Consider the following 16,941-nt stretch of genomic DNA (forward strand, 5'->3'; position numbering starts at 1 on the left):
AATGGGTCAAAAAAGGGTGGCGATGCAAGTAGAAGCCAATTGCTTAACTTTATTGTCCGCAAGGGAAGACTTGTCCAAACTAGGCGCCTTAGAATTATCTTCGTAAGCACGTCATTACATATTATCAGCCTATGAACCAATTAGCGGAAAATTATTTTTATTTAATTAATAATTTTAAATTCGTGTTTCTTCAGTTTAAATAAGAATGTATGGTTTTTTAAGAAAAGTTCCCAACCACTCAATGTTTGTCCACTTCCAAGCTTAGTTTCTCTATCACAATCTTTGGTGCCCTTAAAACTATCCCAAGCTTAGATGCAGATGGGAGTGGATAGAAATAAGGAGTATAAATTGCATTATTGAAGTCAATTATAAGCATTAAGTAATTTATGCATGTTTAAATAAATTAATTCTTCTTTCAAATTTTTTTTATGATTATAAAGTTATTTAATAAGATAAATATTGTTATAATATTTTTTGTTACATTATAAGATAAAGTAAATTACATGGATACCCCTTAAATTTTTACAAAATTATTCTCTCACTCATTATTTTTTCTATCCCTATAATAACTCCATTGTTTAAAAAATATTATACTATCTCGTTTTAAATATATTATTTTAAGTTTTTAACCCCCTTAATTATTTGAAAGATATTATATTGTAACCCTCTATAAGAGATATTACTGTAAATCTTAAAAAAAAAAAAAGGATGATAGTGTAATTTTGTGAAGTCTTAGGGGGTGGGTGTCAGATCAATTTACTCTATATATGTTGTTTGAACATTATAAAGGGGTAAATGTGTAAAAATTTTAAATTACTTGTGCTTAGACAAATTTAAATGATTGTGGATTTTTTTAAAAGCGATCGGGGCATTCACACATTTCGAATTGTGGGGTTTCATATTAAATAATAATGTGAGTCATGAATGAATTAAAAAATAAAGTGTCAAACCTTTAGAGTCCTATGTTTTTTCCCCAGTCAAGAACATTATTATTAGGTTTCAATAAAAAAAAATATATTAATCTATTTTCCTCTTGGCTGTTGGTGCTTTTAAAAAAATATTTACATTTTTTTTAAGCATTTGGTAGTTTACCTCTTTTTTTTTTTAAAAACAATTTAAAAGCCGCTTGGAGAAAAGACCACAGGCCCAAGTGAACAACGGAACCTTACGAAATTTAATTTGTACTGGGCCATGTGGATAAGGCCTGTATTCACAAAAAAAATCTTGAAGATCATGATATATACACCTCCATTTTTTTACAAGTACACCTCCTTTATTTTTTTAAAAAAATTATAAAATATTGTAGTTTTTTTTTAATTTTTTTAATTTGACACCTTCAACTTTTAATTTGCTACTTTCTTTTTTTCATATACTTTTTGTTCTCTTTCAATTTTTACATATTAACAAAATAGGTGGGTGAAAGAAAGGTAAGGGAGTATATGTAAAAATTGAAAAAACAAAAAAAAAAGGAAAAATGTGTGAAAAAGATACTAAATAAAATGTTGTAGGTGTAAAATTAATTTTTTTTTAAATTAAATTTTTTTTTAAAAGGAGGTGTACTTATAGAAAAAAGGAGGTGTATATATCATCAACCAAATCTAGATAAGGCTTGTTGTTGGGCTTTGATGAAGAGGATGCAAGAGTTGTCGATGATATAATAATTTTTTTTTTAAAGAGGATGGATCTTTGTGCTTACCGTATATTCAATTCTAACTCATACTGGTCTAAAAAATAATTAACATTTAAATTTTTTTCATTTATATCAATTATTTGTTATTTTAAAAATTAATAACATATTAATTCCTGTTTTTCTAAATTTATCATTGTCTTTTAGCCTTTTTATTTAGTAAAATAAAAAATAACAAAATATTATCTATTAAGCCAAAAAATATCACTAATACAAAATTATTTAAAAATATGTTTTTGAAATAATATAATACATTAAATAAGTTTAAATGAATTGAAATATAATCTAAACCTATCTTCAAAATATAATAATTTAATTTTTAAAAATTGAAATGATCAAAATTAATTTTAGACCAGATGAAGTAAATGATGGCAAGACCCTTCTCTTCTTCCTCAGTGCCGGACTAGTCATTTGACAATGGCTTATGGCTGCAACTTTTTCAAGATGATTACTAAATTTGAAAGCTACACCTTCCTTTGAAATAATGTTATCCTTGACAAAGGCTATGAAAGCTCCTTTTTAAATGATGGAACAAATGTCATCTTTTTAGCCAAAGTTCCGTAGAAAAAATGTCATTTACAAAGTCTACAATGTTAAAGAAAAGAGGAATCATGAGGTAAAAATATGGCATGACATTAACAGCGGTTAGAATAAGTGGTAGAAACTTGTATTTCTTAATTAAATTGTTTAAAATTTGAATTTTTACTTTGATATAAAATAAATTAGAAATAGATGAAAATGTTGAACATTTTTAAGAGAAGGAAGAATAAAATAATTTTTTCAAGGGTTAAAATTAATTTATACATAAATTAAATATGTTTTAAAAATAATATATTTTTTTACAAATTAATTTATATAAGCTTAATTTTTTTTAAAAAAAAAACATTTAATTTTCTTTTAATTTTTTATTTACGATAAAGTTTATGTGAATTGGACCGAACTCATTTTCTAAGCACCGATTGCTTGAAAAGATAATAACGGTTTTTTAATTACTACGTCAATTTACACCACTAAAATAGTGGAACTGAACAAACAAAAAAATCAAGCAACTTGCTTTTAATTCCATTGACCAAGAAACCTTAATCATAATGTTTCTTAACCTAGAACCCCAAAACTCTGATTCATCTTTTTAGCCATTCAATTTTATCATTCACCTCTTTTTAGCGCACTAAATTAATCATCGTCTCTCATTTTTTACAGGTATGCACTATCACTGTTAAATCTTTGTACCATGATTCAATTGAATTAATATCCTACGAAGACACTTTATTGTTACGTGAGAGTGGTATCTTTTGAAGCTTATAAGCAAATTCAGTATTTTTCTTTAAATTTTATAAATTGGGTTTCGCTAAACCACTACTAAATCCAAACAAATCTTTACCAAACTCAAAACCTACCTTGTAGGAAGAAGACAAAAAGAAAAAGATGAAACAAAACAAGAGTATAGATATTAGATAAGATGAATCATTATCCATACGCACATGCTTATGTAATTCACATCTCTACCCTTGTTGAATAACACAGTAAGAATGGTGTCTCTATCATGTTATTTTCTCAAAAACAAAAATAATGTCAAACATGCTCTTATTCCAGGATGTTTCGGATTGTGGGCGTGATATGCTTGTCAACAGTGGGCTGTTTATAATATTACACCTGTATTTACTAGGAAGGATCCAAGGGAAAATTTAAATACAATGCATTGTGTATTTTTTTTATAGAATAAATAAATAGGAATTCGTGTCAACTTTGTGAAATGATTGAAAAGTACTAATAACTACAATCAGTAGTTACTTGTCGACATGACACAAAACATCTACATGTATAAACTTATGATACCTCTTTTAAACAAACCATTTAACATGTAGGAAAAATGCAGGTTTCGTTATCCACTAAAAATTTGCATTTTCACATTTAATTAATGTTTACATCGTGTATATTATTTTGAGTTTAACATTCAGTTTAAAATAATTTTACAATACAATCAATCAGATACTATCATTTATATCTTTATTTATTATAAAAGTTAATAATTTATCATAAAATTTGTTATTAGATCATGGTTTTAAATTACTTTATACGATTATCTATTTTCTCTTTTCTTTCATTTTTCTATTATGTATTATATACTTGTTGTATGGTAGAGTGATTCAATTTTTAATAATTGTCAACATAAACTAATCTTAAAGAAACTTGTTTGAAGTGGAAGAGAGGGGTGAACTCAGTTGATTTGACCTTGCAAGTTTCCTTGCAATAGCACTCTTCCTCTCTCTGTCATAATTCATTTGCAATTCATGTTGAAACCATGTCCCTAGAGGTATATGAACAAGTATCGCTGTCTTTCTTGGTCTTCTGTCGGTGTTTGTGACCTCAAAATTTCGTTCACCAATTTTGGGTTGAATTTTGCATACCCTCAAGTTTTTTTCACTTTCCCAGAAAATTTAGTGTTTGCTCAGTGGTGTGGATAGTCAGAGTTGTGAGCTTTTGTCCCTTTTGGTTATTATAGTTTGATTCCCTCACCAAGTTCTATATTCATGATGTGTGTGTTTTGGAGTTGCAGATAGAGACTTGGACAGTTTTGGTTGCCATTCTGTGCATCTTGGTCTTTATTCTGAAGGAGATTGTTATGGGAGGGAAGAGTTCAAAAGGGAGTGGTAGGAGGTATGAGTATGATTATGGTGCTTCTTCATCTTCATGGAATAACCATGGTGGATACCCTTCATCGTACCAAACACCTCAGCACCAGCATGCACCAGCACCACCATCAGCTCCATTTCATGACTATGCACAGCCAAAAAGGAAGTTGGATAGGAAATATTCCAGGATAGCTGATAATTACCGTTCTCTGGATGAGGTAATTGGATCATTGCATGTAACTGTTTTTTGGTTTTCTTGCATATTGTTAGCAATTATTCTTTGGTTTTGCTCGTTGTCGTTATCATTGACTCTTGTCTAATTGGGGGTAACAATTTAATTGCATACCACATTGACTTAAATAAGTATACTCCCTGCCCTGCTATGCTAGTGTGAATGCAGTTTGGATAAAGTTCAAAGGAAAATAGAAAGTGAGATAAAAGAAAGGGAATCGATTTAATCCATCTAATTGGCTAAAAGGATATGTTTTGAATTGTTCTGCCCAAAATCAGTCTACTTTTCTGCCTCCTTTTACCATGAGAGTTGAAATATTTAAGCTCTTAATTGGTTTTAATAAATAATAATTATAACAATTTAGTGTAATGGTAAGCACGAGATATGGACTTAGGGTTCAAGCCACAGAAATTACGTAAACAAGTTTTTTCTTTTTATTTATGAACATTATCTGCACAATATTTTAAAACTGACAACCAGGAGTTGATTTACACTCACAGAGTGTAACTTTTGCTAGGCAAACATTATTTTAACATTGACAGTAGTTACACAAACAAGTTTAATCGAAAGAAGTGGCTTAAGAGAGGATGCTGCACAGAATACTGTTTCATCTCTTTCTTGCTTCCTTATTATGTATCTATGCTTTTGCTGTCAAGGAAAACTGTCAGTGTACATTAAAAAGGGAGGAAAAAAGAGGGAAAAAAAACACTATGTCAGTATGTTACTGTGAGCAAACTAATCCAAATGTACAGTGAGGTTGTCTTGAGATTTAGGGATGAAGCCAACTGCTTAAATTCTTTATACTTTTTTCTTTTCTCAAGTTTCAATATATCAGTTTTTAATATTCACTACTGATTGTACAAGTAACCCATAAAGAATTATAGATGTCTCATACTAGCTACTGTTAAAATTGATGTAAGCTTTACAACTCCAGAGAGACAATACTCAATACTTGTCCAATAATGAAATAATGAAGTAATGAATACAGGTTACTGCTGCACTTGCTAATGCTGGGCTGGAATCTTCTAATCTCATTGTTGGCATTGATTTCACAAAGAGCAATGAGTGGACAGGTGTTATCTCTTACAATTTGATGCTTGAATCATTTGTAATAGGTTATAATGCTAAATATATATGTTAATTTGGAAATCAGGGAAGAGGTCATTCAATCGAAAAAGTTTACATGACATTGGAAGTGGGCAAAACCCTTATGAACAAGCAATTTCTATTATTGGGAAAACGTTATCTGCTTTCGATGAAGATAACATGATTCCTTGTTTTGGATTTGGAGATGGTAATGCCAAATATGAAACTAACTGTTTTTCCAATGAAGTTGTTCTAGTTTTTTTCCAGATTGCAATCATGATTTGTGTTTCTCTTTTGTCCATTTTCTTTCAGCATCTACACATGATCAAGATGTATTTAGTTTCTATTCAGAAGAGAGGTTCTGCAATGGGTTTGAGGAAGTTTTGTCGCGATACAGACAAATTATTCCTTACCTCAAACTAGCAGGTGTTGCCTTTAACTATTATCTTATAATTTTTTTAATTAGGCTCATTATAACTCATTACATTCATGTGACAGGACCCACTTCGTTTGCTCCTGTTATTGAAATGGCTATGACTATTGTTGAACAAACTGGTGGCCAATATCATGTCTTGCTAATAATTGCAGATGGACAGGTAAGTCTTTAATTCATATTTCACACTGTAGAGATGAATACTTTTAAGTACTTTGTATCAGTCATCTTAAGTATCATATCATAAATGAGGAAATGCAATGCTCTAGTTGTAACATTCAAGCATAGTTTCATTTGGTTTTTCTTGTAAATGCTAATATGTACTGTATCCCACTATCTCATAAGTTTCACTATCTCACACATTACATCTGATCAATTGTAAAAGTAAACTACATGTGAAAAACACTTTCAATTAAATGATTCATATTTGTTGTAGATATTCATTGTTCTGCTCTGTGCCAGGGCTTCAAAAACTCATATTCGGCATGTTGTCACAGGTGACTAGAAGCATTGACACACAGCGTGGCTACTTTAGTCCACAGGAGCAGAAGACAGTAGATGCAATTGTAAAAGCCAGGTAACTTTTTAGTTATATGATTTTCTCTCATGTGGAGTACCATTCTGCATTCTTAAATTCTTTTAAAATTGCAGTGAGTATCCACTGTCAATAGTTTTGGTGGGAGTTGGAGATGGACCATGGGATATGATGAGGGAATTTGATGATAACATCCCTTCTCGGGCATTTGACAATTTTCAGGTTTGGTGTATTTCACTTGGCCCTTTTTACTTGGCATGTTTAAATCACTAAAATGTGATATTTTTATTTGGATGGATGTAGTTTGTGAATTTTACTGAAATAATGGCAAGGAATGTCGATTCAATGAGAAAAGAGACTGAATTTGCCCTTGGAGCTTTGATGGAGATACCTTCTCAATATAAGGCAACCATTGAGCTTGGAATATTGGGGTATTAACTCAATAGTCAATATCATTTCATTACATTAAAATATGGTATTTATAGCCTGTTATAAGAGGGTTTTTCTGGTGCAATAACCATAAACTGAATTTGAAAATCTCGTCTTCATTGATATGAGCAGTGCACGGAGGGGACATTCACCAAATAGGGTTGCTCTACCCCCACCTCTTTATAATAGGACTTCTTCCAGCATTAGCACAAAATCTTCAGGGTCAAACAGTTTTCAGCAGAGGGCACCTACACATACTGGCTATAACAGTGGCGTTCACACAGAGCCATCTACAAGTTCTTTATATGATAATAAGGTATTAAGTCCATGCTTTAATGTAAGAAACGTCTTTCTTATTAAATTAACACTGTTTAGCTTTCCTCCCTTAATGTCATCATAATGATTCATGATCATTTTTGTATCACATATGACTTGGTCGGCTGCAGGTATGCCCCATTTGTCTTACCAATGGAAAGGATATGGCCTTTGGTTGTGGGCATCAGGTAACCAATTAAGTTACATGCTACTAATTACTAGTCTTGATTCTAGTATTTAAGGTTGCAAAGGGTCAAACATATATTAAGGTTTTCCCTCTCATGCATTTCCTCTCGTGGCAGACTTGTTGTGAGTGTGGAGAAGACCTCCAATTCTGTCCTATTTGCCGGAGCACAATCCATACTAAAATAAAGCTTTACTAGTTAGCTTGGCTGCAGAAGTGCTTTCAATGGAAATTTCGTTCCTTTCCAGAATAAGGTTAGTCATAAAAGTTTGATAATATTTGAACGTTAGAAACTCAATGTTCTATTGATGCATTAAGTCATGAATTAACTTGATTCATACGCAGGGCTGCAAAAAGGTCTGGCACGTTCCACGGATTTTTTTTGTCCATAAAAACAGCTTTGGCAATTTTGAGGCGAAGCTTGTATGCCCAGTAAGGAAGGGTTGTTTGCAGAAAGAATTGGCCTTACACCTTTGTATATATGTACTTCGTGTGTCGTGAAGGCATCATCATGTTAAAAAATAAACTCTGTAAAAATTGCTTACATTGTTCTGAAGAGCATTTATTGTTTTGGTCTTATAGATTGTCTTTCTACAAAGCATGAATCTGTATACTCCTTGGGAAAAAGGGATTTTTTTTTTTATTCACTTATCAGAGTAAAATACATGGAAAGTTGCCTCAACTAGTGAGTTTAACAAATGCCTGACCTTAAAATGAAAAGTAAACAATCGCTAATCTCCCTGAACTTTTTTCTTTTTATTTTTTACCCAAAAAATAAGCAATAAAATTCTTCAACTTTCAATAATTAACATATACATTTGATAACAAATTAGACTGCAGGCTCCTTCCTTCTGGCTCTTGAAGGAACTTCTTATCTTCTATGTAAGTCTGTATCTCCGTAATCGTCCTCGTTAATTCTGGTATATTCCGTGATTTCAGATCAACTAAAAAGTTCTTCGAGACAACGTTCAGCATCTTCAAGAATTGAAATTTATATCTTTTATAGAGAGCAAATCCAGCCATCTGAGAAAAAGTAAATTTGTTAACCTTAACAAATCTATATAGAAAGCATCTCAACGGTCTGCATTACTTACTTGCAAGAATGCATTGAGCGAAACAGCTGTGTATTGATTTGCTGGGAGTGTGTTCAAGAACCTTGCAAGCCATGCCCAACCTTCTTTCAAGCCGTGCAAATTTTGAACGTTTGTAGTTTCAGTCTGTTGAAACAAGCATGGTCAACTCTCAACTGTCAATCAGTTAAGTAATGTACACATTGTAAATCTCTCAAAATTTGATGTTCATAACAGACCTGAACCAGTGCACCATACACCTTCATGTATGACTCTAACCGCTTTAAATAATCTTCTGTACTCTCTATCTTTCCTTCATCTTCTCGATAACCAATACTTTTGAAGTATGCCTCTTTTGATTGGAAAGCGGACTGACCAGGGAAAAATTATCAATGCAGATTCAACGCCAATATTTAAAATTATATTTGAAGAACACGTGTTTGATCATTTATAAGAATAAATGATTAATGTTATAAAATTTGAGTTTGAAATATTTGAGACAGTGAAGAATAAGGACAGGTAAGAATTAAAAGATATAATTTTTATATCTATCTCAAACATTGCAAAATTATACTTTCTGGCTGCAGTAACTAATCATTATCTGTGAAAATGTAATTGTTACGTCAGAAAAATTGGATAGCTAATGTTTTACATCGTAGCAGTTAAAGTATAACCATTTTGCTTCTTTCATATAGAAAAATCGGGCTCAGGCCTATTATTTAGGCAAATTGTGATATCTAAATGACCAACAAACGAATTTTACGTAGAAAATAATTTTCCCCCCCTTCAAATTGACTTTAAAGACAGTTCAAATTTACAAAATTCACTGTTTCCTCAGCAACACAGCCATACCATAATCTCTATAACGAGAATAGGAAACTACACAAGAATAAACGGCTCAGTAATGTTTTCAAGTTCTATCAAGTTACCTTCTTGTAAACCAGGTGCTTTGGGACGGTATATAGGCAAGCCATGTGAAGCTCAGCTAGAAAAATATCCATAGCATGTGGGACCTGCCTCACAAATGATAATTAATTGAACCCAAAACTTAAATAAATTACTGAAAAAAAATCTATATTCATTATATGCTTCCCTGGAGGCTACGAATTAAACATGTACCTGAGATGTAACGAGAACAATGACGTAGGCACTAGCAAAGGGAGCATTACCGGGGTTTTCACAGTATGAAACAACCTGTAAAGTATCTTGTGAGTTGCCAATTAACTTGGGTTAAGTAGGAGTAAGACTGAGTTTATGCATTGAAAATTTAGCAAGGGACAAGAGGGATATAACTTGGAAGTAAAGATGGGATAAGATGTCAAACCAAAGGTCAAAGTTTAAATATTTGGATCAATAATATAAAATGATGAGAAAATTAATGAGGATGTTACATAAAGGATACAAGTGGGATGGCTAAAATGGAGAAAGGCAACAGAGTTATTTGTAATTGCAAAGTACCTACCAAGCTCATAGGCAAGTTTTATCATACTACTATATGTATGCTAATACAATATATTAGTGAATGTTGGCTTTAAAGGGACAAGAGAAAAAGAAAGGTGTAGCAAAAATGAGTATGTTAAGATGGATGTATGTTAAGATAAGACAAGATAACCATAGCATACAAGGAGATAGCAGTGTAGCACCAATTGAGAAAAAGATGACAGAAAACAGGTTAAGGTGGTTTGGCCACGTACAAAGGTCATTAGAGGCTTGTGAGGAAAGTATATTGCATGAAATTTAGTCATGTGAAAAAGGAGAAAGAGAGACCAAGAAGGACAATGAGGGAAGTTGTTAAGAGGGATCTCATGGCCAATAATATCTCTCGAAGTTTGGTCTTTAATCGAGTCAAATAACGTCTAGTAATGCATGTAGCCAATTTCACCTAGTAGGATAAGGTTTTTATTGGTGTACACTATTTTGCTTAATATCAAATTTTAGAAAATGTAAAAGCAACAAAGTTGGCACTTTACATATATTAATTTACTTTTATCATTAATCATTCTCAAATTTGATTAATACTGAAAATGATATCAACAAAAAAAATAGAAATATATTTTATATGGATTTAAAAAAAATGGTAATCATAACTTAATAGGTAATATTTTAACCGTCTTTATACTACTAATTGATGGGAAAATAACATAGACTAAACCTATTTTAATATTACTCAATTGTTTTTGTTATGCTCTTTGTTCTAGTCAAATAAAGTAGAAGAAACTGTAACAGAATGGTCAATGATATGAAATTACCTTTTTAGCAAATATCTCAATGCTGATTGATTGAGGACATTGAGGATCATTCAAAAGTTTAATGAGTTCACTTGCTTTTGACCTACAAAATATTCAAAAGAGTAAACATACACGCATTACTAATATCCTGTTTAAGGATAGCAATTTCCTTTATTTGAAATTAAACCCTTGGAAAAAATCTATTTCGCACACATATTCTTATTTCTTAGGGCAGGTTGAAACATTTCTTGAACAGTGTAGTAACAGAAACAGATAGAACATAAAATTTTGTCCCTTTAAAAAATGTCAACGGTACAAGGAACAATAATTAATTAATAAATAGAATTATGCATTAGCAAAATTAAAATATTCACTTCACCTAACATTGTCTCTTATGCCCCTTATTTGCCTAATATTCCGGGAAATATGACCCTCATGGCGGGTATAATCCTGAACAGATGTTGACACAAACAAGTCACATCATTAAAATCACAGTAAGCTAGAGGAGGAGTTAGCTGTCAAAGTGAGATGAAAGACAAGCAAATTTCTTGTGCTGAAGAAATTTCAAGCCTCACATATGAAGGTGCTCATAAAAATCATGAAAAATAAACATTATATTATCTGAAATAATATTCAGTTAAAAATATGATAACGACAAAATCAACAAAAAGTGTTGGTAGGCTTATTGCATTAAGATAAAAAAAACTTTGAAGATAAACATCCCCAACTAATTTCAAAAATACCTTATTATAACTTGATCTTATCACTTGGTTTTTCTCAAATAGCTCTTTCAGTTTCTGCAGTCTCCCATGCTCTAGATTCAAAGCATTTGTTGCAGCTCTATACATATTACCTAAAGATTGTGTAAGCCAGTTGAATTTTCAGATGATAAAACATGTAAAAACTAAATAATAATTCATACATCTAAACAATCAAGCAGGTAAGGATCTACTGGGGGCAAGCTGGAGAACCTGTCACCCCTTGCCCCCCTTGTCCAATCAATCCAACATTTAATTAACAGTATATGAAAATTATTATTTAATTCATATTTAGTTTCGTAAAGTATTTTTAGCCCCTACACTTTTGATACAATAAAAACAATACAACAATAATTAGGTGAACTTTTTGATTTACAGAAAGGAAAAAAAAAAGGTAAACAGAGCCATTGAATTGCTTGTATATCTAGATAGAATATTAATAAAGAAATCGCGTATCAACTTAGCTTTAGTCTTTACTCTTTTTAAGTCCGTTCATTCAACATAACCAAAATTATTGACTTATGCTTGACCATTCAATATTTGAGATATGCAACAATTTCAAATTTATAAATATATAAAAATTTAGAGTTTGAAAAGTGTAAGCTCGATATAGTTTTATGTATATTTAAGATATGAGAGAATGCAAGAGTGACAACTTCATTATAATTTTTGCAACAAAAGGAACATTTATTTTACATGATCTCTCAACCTTTTGAGTACAAAATATTAGCTTTCATTATCATTGATGTCATGTTAGTTGCTATGGAAGTTTCACAACTTTTAAATATGCTTTTTAAGACACAAAATAAATGATGATATAAACAAGTCAATGACTAAAAAAAAAAAGTTATGATGTTTGAAAACATAAATAAATAGTTTAAGGTTTTCTTAAAATTTGTGTATTCTATTAAGAAAAATAAATCATCTTAAAAGGCTATATATATAGTACTTTTGCATGCAAGGGAATACACTGACATGCAACGCTGATGGCACCAAAGCCTTACAATTTTACAAAGTGGTTCAATGCATCAACTTTTTCTTTTCCCCCACAGTAAAGCATCAAACCAAGAACAAAAGACAGCAAGGGATTAAAAAGGGGAGGGGTGAATCACAAAGTGCATGAAAAGGAACTTTTGTAATTAACAAGGTGGTGACCGAAGATAAAATAGAAGATTCAAATGTCTTAAATGAGTTAAATCAAACCAAACTAAGCACGTAGCCTCATCAAACCAATGTTTGATAAGACAAGGACGAAGAAAACTAATTTCATTAGTAAATATAGAAAGAAAAAGCAAGTTTCCAACTAAGTGACAGACTGATGGTCAAAATAGAAGGCTAAGTATTCTTGCATATTAGATTTGGAAAACAAGAAAGCCACAACAACTAGCAGTGGCATTGGAAATATATACTACAAAAAAATAAAAGCAATACCAGATTCCTTGTTTTCAGCATTTGATAGGTTTGATGCAGTATCTGTTGGATGCCCAGCAGATGGTTGGGTCCCTCCAGGAGTAACCCTTTTGGAAGTTTCAGTAGATTCCTTTTCGGCTCTCCTTTCAGCTTCTGCTGCTCTTTTTTCAGCTTCCATTGCTGCCTGTTTTTTGGCTTCCATTTCTGCTTTTCTCTCCGCTTCCAATGCAGCTCGTTTTGCTTCCTCAGCTCTAAGTTTGGCCTGCACCCACAAAATTGAAAATAAAGAATGAATGGGCATTTGGGCTCTTAGAATAGTGGATTAAGCCTAACTCAACCCTACAAAACCGGCTTGTAAGGTGAGGGTTGCTTTCCACTTATATACTATTCAATTGTCTAATCTCTAGTCGATGTGGGACTTGGGTTTTTCCCAATACACCCCCTCACGTCTAGCACTATTGGGCTTGGTACGTGGATAAATGGTGGGTGACCCTTTTTTAATGATCTATAGGATTGGCGGGACTTAAGTTTTTTCCAATACACCCCCTCATGCCTATGAGGCATGCATCAATGGTGGGTGGCCCATTTTTAAAGTGGATCTAAATGGCTCTGATACCATCTTAGAATAGTAGATTAAGCCTAACTCAACCCTACAAAACCGGCTTGTAAGGTGAGGGTTGCTTTCCACTTATATACTATTCAATTGCCTAATCTCTAGTCGATGTGGGACTTGGATTTTTCCCAATATAGGCCAAAGTTTCTATCAAGAAAATTAGCAATAGGTTGAAAACAGGTGATAACTAACCTCATTAAGCATTTTCGACTACAATGTCACATGTAATTTGAAATCATACATATATATATATATATATGTGTGTGTGTGTGTGTATGTATGTATGTACATACATATGTATATGTTATCACAAATGACTCAATCAACTAAACTATAAAGGTTATGGTACCTCTGCTTCAGCTTTAGCCTTTTCTTGCTGCTGCTTTTCAAAAGCAACCTTTCTCTTGGCCTCTTCATAAGCTGCATCACTTCTTATTTTCCTTTCTTCTATTTGTGATCTTAGTTCACGGTCCCGTTGAACAGCTGTCAAGTGATTATCAAGTGCTTCTGCACTACAAAAAATTGCAAGATGTCAAAAATCAGTTTCTTTATTTTCAAATAGTTCAACTTCAAACAAACAATTATCTAACAGAAGTATAAAAGAACCAGAGAAAAATGGTTTTTTGGTGGTTTGGGGGCAAAGAGGGGGGGGGGATTTTGGTTATTAAATAACAATAAATAAGAAATAGCATTAATATCAAAGCACAATTAAGTTCAATTATCATTAAATAAAATCAGATTCCCATGCTTTGAATTTATATGCCCCCTTCCAAACAAATTAAAAAAAAAATTGTCATACAAATATTCCCCTGTTTAAAGCTCTCGCACAACACATTAAAAATGTAAACACAATACTATTGTGGCCTAAAATTCATAGTTTCTGCTTCCAAGTTTGACAAAACAGATATGTAGGTGAAAGAAAGAATCATAACGCCTGGGAAGAAAAAAGGGGGAGGGGAGGCAATGAAATCTTACATCCGACGCTGATATTGAGTGTCAAACTTTTTATCCAATTCCTGCCTTGTTTCTTTATACTTCTCAACTCGAAGAAGGGAAGAAGTAGAGTTCTGAGTTTCGTTCACCAGAGCTGTCTCCAGGGCTGAAATCTTGTTCCTAATTTCATCCTGTCAACCCAGAAGATTAGAAACAAGTCCAGTACACAGTATAAAGCAAACTATCAGTTTGATTTGAATCTTATTACAAGTTATTCAATTTGTAACTGCTAAGTCAAACACATAACAAGTGCATTGACAATGACATCAACACCTGGCTCACCTTAACCCTAAGTTGATGTTCATGTGTCAACTCAAACAAGGCACCTTCTACCTCTCCCAATTCATCCATTAAGTAGGGTCTCACTTCAAAACCAGAGACAATGTCAGAATCATCACTGTCACTGAAACACCAAAGGAATTCAAACATTACTGATTACTCTCAAAAAACCCAATACAAAGACAACCTCAATTTTTCTAAAATAAAAGAGATCCAAATTGACATTTTCATTATTCAAAGGACAAAACTTATATACTGTTCCTTAGGAACTATTTGTACAATTCTCTAATCAGAATTGGAGTTTCACATCAGTAATCTGAGTAATCCTTTAATATATAAATCTTTATTATACGGATTATCAAGGTGAAATTCCATATCCTCTTGGAAAACAGTACAACCAACTGTATCTAAGTTTTCTCCCAGTTAAAAAATTCAAATTTGCAAATAAATCTAGGGTTCAAGAAAGAGCACCTGAGATAAAGTTCATCGCAAGTGAACCGTTTGCCACTGCCAGCTGCTACTAAAGCTTTGTCATCACCATAATCATCCTCACTATCTGTGTCCTCCATCTCATACTCATCGGCACGCAGCACGAAAGCTCTACCTCTCTCAATTTTCTTCTCACTAAACATGCCTCAAACATCAACACAATTCAAATTGAAAACAGAAGCAACGAAAAATTGAAAGAGGGAATGAAAGTACCGCGATATCGTTTTAGTGTAAGGAGAAGAACGTTCGAAGGTGGAAGAAGCGTTGGTAGCGAGCTTCGCCTCCAAAGCGTTGAGCTCCGAAACAAGAGCGTCGAAGCTCCAATCAGGTTCGGGATCATCAGCAATGCCATCCACTCGTTGCGAACAACGAAGGTTCAATTTCACCGCTCCCCTGCAAATACCGTACCAAATTGAAATTCATCTCTCACAACCACGCGTTTGTGAGAATGTTCGCAAATTAGTGAAAGCGCAAGGAAAAGAGAATTTACATTGTACGTTACTTGAAACGACGACGCTTTAGGGTTCGGTGTTCTGAGCGGAGGGAGTTAGAGGGACCGCACCGTCCGCCGGAAGAAGAGCGACTCCGGCAATGGGACCTTCACTTTAGGGTAACGCGGGAATGGAACTGAACATAGCAAACGGCGTCGTTTTCCAGCAAATGACGAGAGATTCTACTGAATAGGTTTTGAAATTTTTGGGAAACGACTGTTCCATCTAAGATAATCGAGACTATTCAGTCGCTGCAATATTTTTTAGTCAATAATTGTAAATTCATTAATATCTTCCTATTAATTTTTCTACTTACATTATATATTTTTTATATCCTTTTTTAATTTTTCACAAGTTAAACGTTAAATATATTTTATATTTTTAAGATATTAAATATTTTTATTTTTTATTTAATATATTTTTTTAATAAAAAGTGGGAAAGTTTTTAAGAAGATTTTTTTTTTGAGAGAGTTTGCAAATTGCAAGAAGATTTTTAAGATAATATAATGGCTTAGACAGGACTTTCTTTTCTTCTCTTTAATCTATAGCTTTTTTTAAGAGAAGATTTTCTTCTTAAAAGAAAGTTTTTTTTTTTTTTATGTAGATTTTTCTTGACAGTAAGAAGTTTTTTTTTGGACCGAATTTGTTAAAAGGATTTGGAAAATTCAGAAAATGTGTTATAACATTCGATGTCTTAGTTTAAACGGGAAAAAAAATGGAAATTGAGATAGAAAAGATATATTTTCATATGGCACGACTTAATAAAACTTAAAAAAAAAAACTAAGACAGATATTCGATGTTTTACTTTAAAGCTAAAGAAATAAAATTAAGACAGATAAGATAACTTAATTAAAGAATATTCCGGTAGTTTATTTTCAATTATTCATTTATAGAAGAAAAAGACCTTTTTATATATATAATTATATATTAAAATGAAATATATATTAATTTTATTCATTATTAGAAAGATCGAGGTATTTTGTGCCTCTAATAATTATATATATAGATAAATATTAGAAGTTGTAGATAATTATTTAAAATATTTTTTTTATGATGATCTATTAAAAAGTAGAGA

The 16,941-nt window shown here is 32.1% G+C and overlaps 2 protein-coding genes across 5 annotated transcripts; one reads left to right on the forward strand and one right to left on the reverse strand.

The window, feature by feature from the left end:
• Window positions 1-2,768: 2,768 nt before the first annotated feature.
• LOC109808675 (E3 ubiquitin-protein ligase RGLG5) lies at window positions 2,769-8,113 on the forward strand. Of its 3 annotated transcripts, none has more exons than XM_020371965.3 (13): window positions 2,769-2,887; window positions 4,245-4,538; window positions 5,541-5,625; window positions 5,706-5,846; window positions 5,951-6,064; window positions 6,137-6,234; window positions 6,569-6,648; window positions 6,723-6,828; window positions 6,910-7,037; window positions 7,168-7,351; window positions 7,482-7,538; window positions 7,653-7,788; window positions 7,880-8,113. In XM_020371965.3, exons 2-12 carry the CDS (start codon window positions 4,311-4,313, stop codon window positions 7,731-7,733), a joined length of 1,302 nt encoding a protein of 433 aa, XP_020227554.1. In that variant the 5' UTR covers window positions 2,769-2,887; window positions 4,245-4,310; the 3' UTR covers window positions 7,734-7,788; window positions 7,880-8,113. The 3 variants fall into 3 exon arrangements, with proteins under 3 accessions (XP_020227554.1, XP_020227402.1, XP_020227476.1); XM_020371813.3 differs by lacking the exon at window positions 2,769-2,887 and adding an exon at window positions 3,801-4,001; XM_020371887.2 differs by lacking the exon at window positions 2,769-2,887 and adding an exon at window positions 4,008-4,160.
• Window positions 8,114-8,151: 38 nt separating this feature from the next.
• GLE1 (nucleoporin GLE1-like protein) lies at window positions 8,152-16,091 on the reverse strand. 2 transcript variants are annotated; one of them, XM_020371608.3, is made up of 15 exons: window positions 15,865-16,091; window positions 15,588-15,767; window positions 15,357-15,509; window positions 14,889-15,009; window positions 14,589-14,737; window positions 13,963-14,125; window positions 13,022-13,262; window positions 11,576-11,685; window positions 11,212-11,282; window positions 10,854-10,935; window positions 9,724-9,798; window positions 9,534-9,617; window positions 8,844-8,975; window positions 8,629-8,751; window positions 8,152-8,557 (listed from the first exon to the last, which is right to left on the reverse strand). In XM_020371608.3, coding segments are annotated over exons 1-15 (1,911 nt in total). In that variant the 5' UTR covers window positions 15,867-16,091; the 3' UTR covers window positions 8,152-8,332. The 2 variants fall into 2 exon arrangements, with proteins under 2 accessions (XP_020227197.1, XP_020227273.1); XM_020371684.3 differs by lacking the exons at window positions 15,588-15,767; window positions 15,865-16,091 and having other exon boundaries at window positions 14,889-14,971.
• Window positions 16,092-16,941: the final 850 nt, after the last annotated feature.

This window comes from Cajanus cajan, chromosome 3 (genome assembly GCF_000230855.2).
Source record: "Cajanus cajan strain Asha chromosome 3, NIPB_CcT2T_4, whole genome shotgun sequence".
Classification (NCBI taxonomy): Eukaryota; Viridiplantae; Streptophyta; class Magnoliopsida; order Fabales; family Fabaceae; genus Cajanus; species Cajanus cajan.

What these genes read in the sequence shown, in the direction of transcription:
- LOC109808675 (XM_020371813.3), top strand. An exon ending in TCCTTACCTCAAACTAGCAG is followed by an intron (nt 6,065 to 6,136) that starts GTGTTGCCTTTA and finishes TTCATGTGACAG; the next exon opens with GACCCACTTCGTTTGCTCCT. An exon ending in GTTCTTTATATGATAATAAG is followed by an intron (nt 7,352 to 7,481) that starts GTATTAAGTCCA and finishes GGTCGGCTGCAG; the next exon opens with GTATGCCCCATTTGTCTTAC.
- GLE1 (XM_020371608.3), bottom strand. An exon ending in TAAGATCAAGTTATAATAAG is followed by an intron (nt 11,283 to 11,575) that starts GTATTTTTGAAA and finishes ACATCTGTTCAG; the next exon opens with GATTATACCCGCCATGAGGG. An exon ending in TGTATGGTGCACTGGTTCAG is followed by an intron (nt 8,752 to 8,843) that starts GTCTGTTATGAA and finishes TTGTTTCAACAG; the next exon opens with ACTGAAACTACAAACGTTCA.